Here is a 13,542-nt window from a genome sequence, read left to right as displayed (position 1 = left end):
TAATATTAAGATTAACCACATTATACTATAACTCTTATTAGTTTTGGTAACTAATCTTACAATTATGAATGTAAAACCCTTTGCAACTTTAATTTTACCATACTATCCCAATCATATAAGTATCTCAATATCATCACGTCACTATTTAAAGTTACCCTCATCAATCTATGCTTGAATCAGTTAATATGAGCTAGTGTTTCATCATTGTTATGGTTTAATATATCACATAAACTTTCTTATCCTAAAAGTAATTAAAAAACTTCTTCCCTTGTTCAAACCCTATGAATAATATAACTATAATGAATTATAGAGGATATAGTGAATAATTTAAAATTTAAATCAATGTTATGGGATTTTATCCAATTTACATAAGATTTTTCAATTGAAGGACACTTTAAAAATAGTTTTTTTTCTTCAACCTTATAATCTCTTTCTTTCTATTTACCAATCTAGGTTAAATATTTCAAGAGAGATTATAAAAAATTTCTCGGTAAATTCAATAATTTATAATACATTCTCCTGAATAAAATGTGTCTCCTCCCCGCTTGTCGGGAGGACCCTATCCTCCCTATCTTCGGCACCAACTGGCCTAAACCTAAATGGATAAGTTTCACAATAGTACTTATGTCCATATAACATTGATTTTGAATCAAAAAATCATCGTTTTTTATAACTATGATTATGTGTATAAACTTAGCCCTCAATAGATTTGTCTTATAAAGAATCAAACTTTCCATGCTACATAAACATAAAATCACAAAACTACACTAGTTTGGATGTCGTATTATTTTCCTTTATGCCTTAGAATTTATAATAGACATCAAAGGAGATTTGATATATTATACTGTCAAACTAGAGAGAATAAGAGCTGAAAATACCTGGTAACGTGAGCGAAAAACCAATCTTTGGTGTAGTCACTAATCCCAACTGTATAAACTAGATCATTTTCAGGATACAAATCTGCATACCTTTCCCAAAGTCCATATTGACGAAACCTTTTCAAAAACCCATAAATAATAATGAGTGCAAATAAAAACCAATCTAATTCTATCCTTAATGTAATAAACATTGTAATATCGCTGACCCATAACCCTAAAAGTTTTGTTACAAAATGTTTCAAAACAATATAACATTTACTAAAGATGACTTAATTTGGAAGAAAATGTGAATGAGATCACTCAAGACCAAGATCTATAAGTTTGTGATATCACAACTTGCATGAATTAGTTAATGGATACTTTTAATGTGTATCAATGTAAACTATTAAGCATTGTATAATGGATGTTATTGATTTTGATTGTGTAAAGTTTTTTTTATGGATATTTCAGATCATATTTTTTAATTCATCATTAAGATACAAATAGCAAGAGAGTAGAAAATTATATCTGGATGATGGACCACAGAATATGATCTCAAATGTTGATAAAAAGCTTTACATAATCAAAATCAGAAACATCCATTATACAATATTATAAACTATAAAAAATTGATACTTTAAGTATTAAACATATTAAGAATAAATTACACAATTATGATTCTATAATTATTTAACTTTTTATATAATCATTAAATGTATTAAATTATAATGCTTCACAATTTATTGTATTTATATTTTAAGTTTTTTATGTTGACCTATTTTAATCATTTGAAAAAAGAATTTACATCATAAGTAACAAATTGAACTATTGATTATGTTTAAAAATTGAATGATAAAAGAATTCAAATAACTATAGCTCATTACCATTCATTTTACGACTTATCATGTGTAACTAATAGGACACTAATACATTGTTTTGATATCACATGTATTCTTAAATAATATTTTAAGTTGGACCTTTTATCCCTTAGAAAAAAAGTAACCATTACAAACCAAGTTGTGTTATGGTCCAATTTTATGTGTTCTAAATTTCTTTAGTTCTACATCTATATCGAATCAATAAAGATAACCTAGGAACATAACTGTAACTAATCTATTGTGTTTTCTAACCATTGTTAAAAATGGTTCATTGTACTCTAGCACATGCTGATAGGTTAGGAAGATCAACTCCATTAGACAGAGTAAAAAGCATTGGTAGAGAACAAAGTAATTCAGTACATTAACAAAGGTCAACATATCATGAAAAACTAAATATTAAAAATTAAATTAGTATGTATGATTGTTCATCAATTCGTTGGTTATTATGAAATAGGTCGTAAGTTATAACTTTTTTTGAGATTCCAAGACTTCGCACTTGTTTTAACGTAGAAATTGGAAAAGATGGTCTCAGGGTGAGTGTGCAGCCTCAATTGATGCAAAAGATATCCCCATTTAAAAATAGAGGAGTTATCTGACCAGCTTATTGACAAGGCCAGCAACTCACCCAAGTGGCAAAACTTTTGACCCATGATATTGGTCACCAAACCCTCCAAAAACATTTGCAATCATTATTTTGCTTGTCCTAAGAAACCTTAAAACCAACTTTTGTCTTAATCCATGAGGGAATGTAATGAAAGAATTTTAATAATGTCCACGAGGCTAAAGTAGCCTTTAGGATCCAAGAGCATCACGACTTGAGCACAAAAGCTTTATAGAGTTTGAAGATTTCTCCTTAGATCAAATCTTTTGTAGTGAATTTTGATAAGTTAGCAATTTTGTTGAACCTTGTTTTCTCAATCAAAGTGCTTAGTTTTCAACGTGTCTCCATAGCTGGTGTATATGTCATTGTACACTGAGCACTCTATGACAATGTGTCATTCTATTTCCAGTAACCCCTTGTTGGAAAATCAGCATATTCTCTTATCCCACTCCTCTTTAGGTATCATCCATCTGCCAGTCACACATCTAAGATCATGTGAACAAGTTCTTAATTGGGCTATCAATTTTTTATTTTTTTTTTCCATTTAATATTCGCTCCTAAGTAAGCTTTTTCCTCATGATCCCATGTGGGGTTGAATTATTTGATGTAGTGAGTTTTTTTTAAATTGTTAGTTTTGTCCATATGGCATTCCTAAAAAAATTTATCATATTTTTTCATTTCCTTGACGTTAGTATTTGGGCATTCTAGCATATTAACATCTCACTTCCTCCTCCATTTGTCATTCTATTTTATCCATGTGCTCTTTCTTCTAGTTAACTCTTCCTCCATAATTAGCCTAAGATAATGATGGTGTCTCATACTTTGAACTGTCTTTAGGTAACTTAACAACCAACCCTAAGCCAATGCTTCCAAAGGAAAATAACCAATCCCACCCAATAGAATCTCGTATGGAACACCAATTTTAATCAAGACTACTTATAATTAGATTCTTGTGGATTCATTCAACCTGCCCTCATTTCTGATCCGACATGCTGCTGCCCCATATTTCACACCCATATAGAATCACTCGAATAACAAATAATCCAAAAAGAGTTATTTTGGTTTTCCAATCCCATAACTTAGAGTAATTTTCATTTTCCAATCCCATAACGTAGCACTTCTGCATCTATTTTGCAGGAAGTATAACACTTCCCAACCTCCTTGAATTATTTTTCTTTGCATGTTTCCCAACTAAGCTTGTGCAGAAATTGAGCTTGAGATACTTGTATTCCTCCACAATTTCCAATGAATTGACTTCAAAGAGAAATACAATTTGTTTACTTTCTCCCCACAAGGAGAAGATCATTATTTCGGTTTTGTTAGTGTTTTGCATCCCAACTTCTTGACAAAAAGGTTTCAAGCACTCTCAAATGTTTTCTCAGATTATTATCTATTTTAGCAATTAACATGAGATCATCCGCACACTATAATAGCTTTATATGAGAACCTCTAGGAAAGGTCAGATCCTTTTTGGTACTAGCTAGCTAATTGTTACTGTTGTTGCTTCTACTACTGTTATTCTTATATGCAAGGAAACAAACTACTTCGAGCACTATTATACTCCTAATGTAATATTGCCCAAGAAAAGAGACAAGAGGATAGAGCTCAAAGAAATGAAATAAAAAAGTAGCAATGTGCCAAAAACGGTGAGCAACTCTCCTTTTAAGGGTCAACATTTCATTCACATTTGGTGTAGAGCGTAGTCGAGGTTGGTTCAACCAATTTTTATAGTCCAAATAACGATCTTAAACACATTAAATAAAATTGGAGATATTTAGAGCATGCATTCAACAAATACGCTAACCTATTTCCATCGCATGAATGAGCATAAAACACATAAATGTTTCAAGTTCGATCCAACTCTCTATAGGATGAGGTAATGGGCAACAAAACATAAATACAATTTCATTACACAACAAGCCAAAGATATTTACAACATAGAAAAGCCCATATTTATACATGGCATACTTTAGATCATGCTACCTACAATGATCCAAGTAGCAACAGTATGCCACAAAAATTGAAGAAATTGAAAAATTCAAAGAGAAAGGGAACTGATGTGTTGTAGTTACCAAATGGGTACCAAACGAAATGAGATATGACATGGAGGTAGTTAACATTTGCTCAAATTCAAATGAATATTACTACTTGAGCTCAAACAAAAAAAATCAATAACCGAAAAATGTTGTATCCATGAGATTTGATGAATAAAATTATAAAGTGAGCTCATGAATCCTATTTGGCCTTAGTGATTGACGATCATCAAATAATATATTCTTCTCATGCATGCTTGGCAAATATGGAATCTAGCCATCCAATTAGCATTTGACATTAATTTTGGAATACAAGAATTAACATGATTGAGTGGGAAGGATTTGGATGCATGCTAACAAGAGTGCAAGCATGAGTGAATGAATGAATGTTTTTAATAATGTCCACGAGGCCAAACAGTCTATGGGACCCACAGATAGCCAACAACATAGATAAGAATAAATGTCCAAAACAAAATAGATCGGCGACACTACGCCTACTTAATATCCTTTTTTTATTCTTAGATTTTCTACTATGTATCTTGATCAAGTGATCTATAAATTTTTTTGTTTTTGCTTCTTCCAACATGTTACAAAACAAGACCACATTTAGAGTCTTAATGTAATTGATTCGAAATCTTTGTAAGTTAGACACTCCATGATGTAATGCCATTTCGTCTCCATCATTTCCAGAATACAATAGAAACATCTTATATCTACCCGCTCTTGTTTATGTATCATCCACCTTATCGTTTCACACCTAAGTTGACACAAACTAGTTCTTAGCAAAGACATTAACATTTTTTCTTTCCATTTTGTTTCTACTCTTAGATAGTTCTTCTGTGCATGGTCATATGTGAGATTGAAGTGTTTGATATAGTATTCTCTTTTCCTCCCAAGATGCCTTGTCCACATGCTTTCTTTGAATTTTCCTTGCACATACTTTTTTATTTCCCAATTGTTATTTGGGAACTCTTTTATAATAATACCCCACTTGTTCATCCACTTGTTTCATGTCATCCATGATCTCTTCCTTTTGTCTAATTTCACTTATGTTGTCCAACTTCATGAACCAGCAACTCATCACAACGTTCAACATCCTCTTGCTGCCCCAAAATTGTTGCTGATGTTTGCATGGACATGTTTTCTTAATCTTGCTAAACAAATGAAGGCAGCTTATCAAACCAAATTGTAGGCTCTTCTTCTTTTTCTCCTCTTTCTTGCTTGTTATCCTGCAGTAGTAACAGATTTGTTGAGATAGGCATTGAAACACTTTCCTTATTTTCAGTTAAAAAATGAAGCTCATCAGTTAAAATAGTCAAAATTTCATGCTGGGAACTCTTCTCTTGTTCAATATCTTGCTTCTTTCACTGATTGTACTCCCCTCACTGCTGTTCTAATTGATCATGCTTATCGTCTGCTTGCAACAAGTCTGATTTTTCAGTTTTCACATCATGTGCAAGAGCATCAACAACAAAAGATCCTTCTTGTTCTACCTTGAACTCCTCATTTTTATGTTTGGTGAACCAGCTTTCTTGATACACAACAGATCCACCTTTACAAAGGCAAATAGTACTAGGACAATAAAACTCTCTTGGAAAGTTCTTTTCAATTTTGACTAAGTATTGTAACCTATAGAAGCCTCTTTTTATTCATTTTTCATGGTATTGTAACTCAGAACCAGTCATTCTATGACTGGAAACTCAATGTAAATTTATCATTTTCCAATATTTCAGACTATATTTCAAACTCATTGTGTTTAGAAAGCAAACACCCTTAAGAAGCCACCAAAATGTTGATTAATTTTTTTCGCCTCTTAGACTTAAAATAGCTTCATAAATTTCTTTAACAATTATTGATCACTCGGAGACAACTTGAATTGTATGTTTATTATCTTGTGGAAAGTCACTTTACAGAGGTCTAATCTTTCAAAACTTATCATGTAATGTCCCCTTTTAGGAATGTCTTCTAAAACCTTGCATAAACTCGGATATAGATCTGCCTATATGAGATACTGCTATTCCTGATTTATGACTCTAAATCATGCATTAACCTTGTATAAGTCTGCATCTTATAGGCCTTTAAACTTGACCGATTTACCCCTATAATTATGCAGTTTTGTATGAAGCTTTTCCTGATTTATATATATGAATTATATGCTTCCATGTTACAGAATTCTGCTGCTCAACTGAGCCCTCAAGATTAGATTAATAATAAAATAAAAACATCACACCTCTTTATCAAATCAATCCTCTTTTTCTATCTTCTTATCTCTTAGAGATGCCTCCGTTTGTATGAGAAGTCATCACCTTAGAAGTGGCACAATTGTTTAATTAAGATGCACCTCTTTGTTTACTGAAATAGCATGTATTTTTTTAATGAATCGGTGATCTTTGATATAGTTCATATCATTTGAAAACAACCTGCTTAATGAATCGTACCATTCGGAGATCATGCCCTTTCACTATCTAAATTGCTGTTTTTTTAATTAGTGTTCTGTATGAATAGTTATGCCTCCTTTACAAGTTTTCTACCTTTATGTTAACAAGTCTTTTGTCTTTTATAATCAAACTAATCGCTGACCAAAGCATATCAAATGTTTCTCATGACTCATCGCTGATGTCTACCTTTTAAGAATGCGCTGACTTGTCTGATTTATTTGGTTCACTAATCGATATCTAATGCTGCCTTTGATAATGGTATATCTAATTTAGTATTGTCATTGCCACATTAATTGTTTATCATGATCGCACCTTTCCAAGAATAAATTAACAAGTCTTCTCTTAATTGCTGCATGTTTGTTTCAGAAGAGATCACACTTAACAAATCATTCCTTACCACGTCCTTCTTATCCTTAATATAGGCTTTTAATATCAATCACTATAAGGATCGGCTGTCATCTTTGCTCAATCGCTGCTCTTAATAAGTGGACCATATTTTAGTATAATGAAGAACTTGGCTATCAAATTATAAGTCGACCATGTTGATCAATTCATTGTTTTCTTAATGAGAGTCGGCCTTGTCTATGTTATTAGAGCACTGTTAATATATTAATAATTACTGTATACAATGGCTTCTGCTTTAATATTCTGCATGATGTATGACTCGAATGCTACCAATTTATCTCCAATGTGTATTCCTTCGCATACTCTTCTTTCATAAGCATTATCTTCATGACCGATGCCTTTGTGACTGAAATGATGTATAAATTGTTGCAGTCATAATCATTGTTTTGATATACTTAACTGTTTCCTTCTTACAAGTAATCGTTATCTTCTCAAGATCATAATTATTGTAGTATTGATTTCTCTTTGACTATCTTCCTTTATTGCTGATTATGAGAATCAGCTTATTCACTGCTCCTTATTCACATCATTCATAAAGATAATACAAGGAGCTTTCTCATGCCCTTGTGACTGAAATGATGTATAAATTGTTCCAGTCATAATCATTGTTTTGATATGCTTAACTGTTGTCTTCTTACAAGTAATTGTTATCTTCTCAAGATTGTAATTGTTGTAGTATTGATTTCTCTTTGACTATCTTCCTTTATTACTGATTATGAGAATCAGCTTATTCATTGCTCCTTATGTACATCATTCATAAAGATAATACAAGGAGCTTTCTCAGAACTGTTCGCTTGTTTGATTTTACGGATTGGATGGGGATGTCACAGTCTTCCCTCCTTGAAATTGCTTATCCACAAGCAATCTTTGATATCAGGGTCCCAAATAATCCTATAGAGTACTTCAACACGTATTCCTTGCGTCATGTTGTTGTCATTGTACTCACAAAGTATATCAAACTCTATCACATGATGAAGTAATCTGTTCATCATATAAATTCCTAAGTCCCAAGGTTTGTGATCGATTCTACTCTCATCATAGGATCCCGGAGTAGCTTCTTTTTTCCAATTTGAAAAGCAAAACTGAGTTGGAGCTCTAAACTGAACTGCTAAAAATAGTCATCTGGAAATCGTTCTAGAACGAGCTCCAGCACCCAGAACGAACTGACACCCACACAAGGAGCTATGAACGAAAAACACACTTCAGCCACACCAAAACCAGCAAACTGAAAATCCACACACAACACTCCAGAATCATAAAACTAATACATAAATCTGCAACATTATCTTCAATCCACTCCTCTAAATGAAGAGCAATCTTTGGATCAACTAGTTGTTTTATTGCAAGCAAGAAATCAAGCTATGGCTAGGAGGTAAGCGTTCCCCGAAGCTTTCACTCTGCATTTCGGCAACATTTCATTATAAAAAATTCTTGGATGTCCAAATGAGAGCCCAAGGCCTGTATTTATAACTCTTTTGCCAGTGAAATTCAAATTCAAATGCTCTCCAAATGCCATTCCATTTCATCCACATTTTGCATTGCATTTCATTTCATTTCCTTGCACAAGTTCACCCAACTCACATTCACCCAAAATTGCCCTTTAATAAATATAAGTGTCATAAAATAAAGTGTAAAGTGGGCGCCCAACTATGACTTCCAAATAAAATACATTACTAAGGCAATATACTTAAGAAATCGCCCCATTTGCCTTGAGTTATAATTTAACTATTAACACCATAACACCCCCTTGAAGTCGTATATGCAAATTTCACGCAAATAGACTTAGGATAAAATTAATATTTTCTCCCCTCCTAAGTCATCCATCTATAAAATAATCAAGTATTAATACCTCATGCCTAAGGTATTAATATATTAAAAATACCTTCTCAAATACTGATTATTGCCAAATTGAGCCGGAGACTGAAGTGCTGGAAATCACCAAAACTGAACTGAGTTGGAGCTCTAAACTGAACTGCTAAAAATAGTCATCTGAGTGAATACGGGATCCTGCCAAAATAATACTGCCAGAAATAGCCACTGAGCTGAGTTGCAGAATCCCTGCCAAAAATAGTACTTACTATAAATAGCATACTACTAAAAATAGTAAGTGTTTCCAAAGTGATTTTTACCACATTCTGAGCAGCTGCCAAACTTACTAAAAATAGTAAGTCCCGAAAAGGTCCTCAGATTGGTTTGCATGTTATACCATCGCAGAGCTCTCAGAAAACCCAGAAAAACCTGGAGAAGTCAACTGCTTTTGCGTCCACTTACTTAAAATAGTAAGTTGGTCAAACTCCATAACTTGCTATGCATGTACCCTCACTGTGAAGCTTTCTGAAAACCCAAAAGGAATCCATAACCCAACCTGACAAATTCCAACATGCAATCCTTCGAAAATGCAGAAACATCCTCCTAGAGGTAGGAAACCCTAATTTCTGCTTCCGACTAGCCTACTGGTCTCCGGAATAGGCTAACAGTCCCCAAAACAAACTAGAGCGGAAAAGGGGACATTACAGTTTGAGTTTTTCCTCGCATTGTTTGAACACTTCATGGAATAATGTATATGCAGATGAACAGAGCATCCATTCTTCTATCCAAACAGTCCATAGCATAGATGTGACAAGTCGGAAGATAACCTCACTTTCATTGATAGTTAGAATCATAATATCTTTCATGGCTGCAAAAATATCTTCATCATGGTTGTCCTTGATTGTGGCAAAGAGATGATACAACATGTCATGGATTAGATCTTGCAATCCCAAGTGTACAAAATGGTCACTGTTGACCATTTTTGTGTCAACCTTAGCCATGCAGATAACCGATCTGAGAAATTGTCAACGGCTAAAACCCCTTGTGTTTGCCACCGAGCGTAAAACCCTAAACCCTTAAGGCTTTTGCCTTAACCTTTTTTGGCCTTTTTCTTTTCCTTTGCTGACCGTCGCAAGGCGGTCATTTCACTTAAGTTTACCAGCTGGAGGGTCCCATCTTCATGGCGGGACTGGCCCCTTTCACGCACTACTAGTTGGCGGGAGTTCTTTTGGTTATCAATCATCTCGCAGTTGGGAACATTCCACTTTTGTTCCTTGCTGCGACTATGCTACTTTTGCGCGACACGGCAGTGAGCGATGCTAGCGGGAGTTATAAGTTGTTATGACTGGAGTTTGCCTATCACTCTTTCCTCACTAACAAGAACATTGCTACTTTCGACATCTACATCGATGAGCAATGTGGCCAGCGATAAGAAGGAATAGAGTGCTATCACTATTTTGCAGCAATCGGGAATTGGGTCCCACCCTTGGCTGCAATGGTTTTTTGGCTGGTGGGACTAGCTCATTTTCAAGGAGCAATCCTAGTCGTCAACCTGCGAACAAGGATGATGATCGGGTGGTCCGATTTCAAACTTGGAGAGTGCGTTAAATTCAAATTTGTTGCCTAAGGTGGTTGTCGATTTAATGGGTCGAAAATCAGTTTTTGACCTTGTTGGTGGCCTAGATCGAATCTGATTTATCCCAACCACTTTCAGGTGGCCAAGGGGCAACCGTCATTACTCCACCGTGACTCTGCAAATGCTGGCCGCCCATGCTCATTTATTGCAGATTGAAGACTTTTTGGGCCTAGCAGAGGGCATTTAGATGCCATTCATGTAGGGATTGTTGCTCTTTCCCAATTCTAGGATATATTTTCAAACACGCAACCATCAGATCAATCTGTCTGATCTGATCCTCTTTCTTTTGTAACCTAACCCTAGCTAGTTAGGGTTTCTGAGCCCAGTGTTCATCTGAGTTATGCCTGACCTATAAAAGAAAATTTTGTAGCTCTTTCTAAGGGTTCTTCTCCCTTTTCTCTTGCAATTTTTTTGTGTTTTCTACAACTGCAAATCGCCTTGCCTTCATGTTAATAAATCGTTTGTCTTACCTTCTCTTAGTTGTCGAATACACTATGTGTTTTGTCACCACTTATTTGGCAATCTTTCTTTTTTTTGTCTTCAGATTTCAATTTGTGTTAATCAATGCTTGCATATGTTGTCTGTGGATATCTCTCGGTCCCTCTCAGCATTCAGTTAGGTTCTAACCTTCGTGTTTTCTATTGAAGATACTTGTTAAGATTGAGATTTGTGTATATCTTTGGGTGGTTTATTGACAGGCAGGGGAAGAAACATATTTCAATCTAGGTGCATCACCTCTTTTCCCTTTCAGCATTCCTTCTCCCCTTTTCCCCTTAGATCATTAGAATAGGTTTTATAAGTGTTGGGCTGGTCCAACACCACACCCTAATTGATAAGGAAGTTGGCCTTCTCCGGAGACTCAACTTCACATGCATAAGGTCCCACACTTGGAGGTTGTTTCCATGTTTCACTAGGTTCTTGAGCACTAGTGTTCAACAACGGTGCAAACTTGTGACAACAGTCACCCGTCTTGAATAGTGTGTACTACTAGTGTCATCAAGATTTTTGACACTATTTATGATTAGGTTCAACACTTCTTTCCTTGTGTTGTTATCATAAGGCACTAGACGTACCAAAATTCTCATGGTTTGACTTAAACAAGAGGTCATCAACAATTTGATATCTTCATCATGATGCCTCAACCACTTGTGCTGTTGCAAGGTGGTCACTGTAGGAGTTAGGGCTATGTCTAACACTCCGGAGGATGACTCCTCAATGTGAATCAAACATTCTTCCATTCTTTCAAGTGCGTTCACGATCTCATCCTTTGATTGAAATTCAATACTAAGTTGGTTGCTTTCTTCATAGAGTGATCTAGCCAATTGTTTTATATCCTTCGTTGTCATATTTTATCAATTTTTCCAACATTTACCCAATGGCTGGCAGGTTCATTAGCTCTAATACCACTTGTAATGTCCCCTTTTACAAATGCTTGAAATATACCTACTAAGATTGTAATATATTTAAGAATGAACAACCCAAATATGAACAATAAGGTCTTAGATGATGAGGAAGATTAAAACTATCTTGAATTTCTGATATAAGTCTTATATATGTGCACAAGAGAATATATTAATCTTAATAAAATTCTGATTGCCGTTGCTGATTAATGTCTTTCAAAATCATGCATAAACTCAGATATACATCTGCCTATATGAGATACTTCTGTTCCTGATTTATGACTCTAAAATCATGCATTAACCTTGTATAAGTCTACCTCTTATAGGCCTTTAAACTTGACTGCTTTACCTAATTGAAATCCCTATAATTATGCAGTTCTTTATGAAGCTTTCCCTGATTTATATATTTGAATTATATGCTTCCATGTTATAGAATTCTGTTGCTCAACTGAGACCTACATATTAGATTAATAATAAAATAAAAACTTCACACCTCTTTATCAAATCAGTAATTTTTTTATATCTTCTTATCTCTTAGAGACGCCTCGCTTCATATGAGAAATCATCACCTTAGAAGTGGATGACACTTGTTTAATTAAGATGCACCTCTTTGTTTACTGAAATAAAATGAATCTCATTAATGAATTGGTGATCTTTTATATAGTTCATTACATTTGGAAACAACCTGCTTAATGAATCATGCCATTTGGAGATCATGCCATTTCACTATCTAAATCACTGTTTCTATAATTACTGTTCTGTATGAATAGCTACGTCTCCTTTACAAGTTTGCTGCCTTATTATGTTAACAAGTCTTTTGTTTTTTATAGTCAAACTAATCGCTGACTTAAGCATATCAAATGTTTCTCATGACTCATCGTTGATGTCTAATTTTTAACAATTCGCCGATATGTCTGATTTATTTGGTTTACTAATCAATATCTAATGCTGCCTTTGATAATGGTATGTCTATTTTAGTATTGTTATTGCCACATTAATTGTTTATCATGATTACACCTTTCCAAGAATAAATTAACAAGTCTATTCTTAATTGCTGAGTGTTTGTTTCAGAACAGATCACACTTAACAAATTATTCCTCACCACGTTCTTCTTATCCTTAATATAGGCTTTTAATATCAATCACTATAAGGATCAGCTGTCATGTTTGCTCAATCGCTGCTCTTAATAAGTGGACCACATTATATTATAATGAAGTTGGCTATCAAATTATAAGTCGACCATGTTAATGACTTTGCTGTTTTCTTAATGAGAGTCGGTGTTGTCTATGTTATCAGATCACTATTAATATATTAATAATTACTACATATAATTGCTTCTTCTTTAATATTCTGCATGACGTATGATTCGAATGCTGCCAATTTGTCTTCAATATGTATTCCTTCACATATTCTTCTTTCATAAGAATTGTCTTCATGACTGACGCCCTTGTGACTGAAATGATGTATAAATCGTTGCAGTCATGA

The 13,542-nt window shown here is 34.1% G+C and overlaps 1 protein-coding gene across 2 annotated transcripts in view; it reads right to left on the bottom strand.

The window, feature by feature from the left end:
• The window catches only part of LOC131063388 (probable rhamnogalacturonate lyase B), a 263,290-nt gene that overhangs the window by 41,583 nt on the left and 208,165 nt on the right, over nt 1–13,542 (bottom strand). For both annotated transcript variants that reach the window (XM_057997194.2, XM_057997193.2), the window contains exon 13: nt 879–995. In XM_057997194.2, coding sequence (XP_057853177.1) covers nt 879–995 — 117 coding nt within the window. The remainder of the gene's footprint in view (nt 1–878; nt 996–13,542) is intronic.

This window comes from Cryptomeria japonica, chromosome 10, assembly GCF_030272615.1.
Source record: "Cryptomeria japonica chromosome 10, Sugi_1.0, whole genome shotgun sequence".
NCBI lineage: Eukaryota > Viridiplantae > Streptophyta > Pinopsida > Cupressales > Cupressaceae > Cryptomeria > Cryptomeria japonica.
This window is presented reverse-complemented; position numbering and strand designations above follow the sequence as displayed.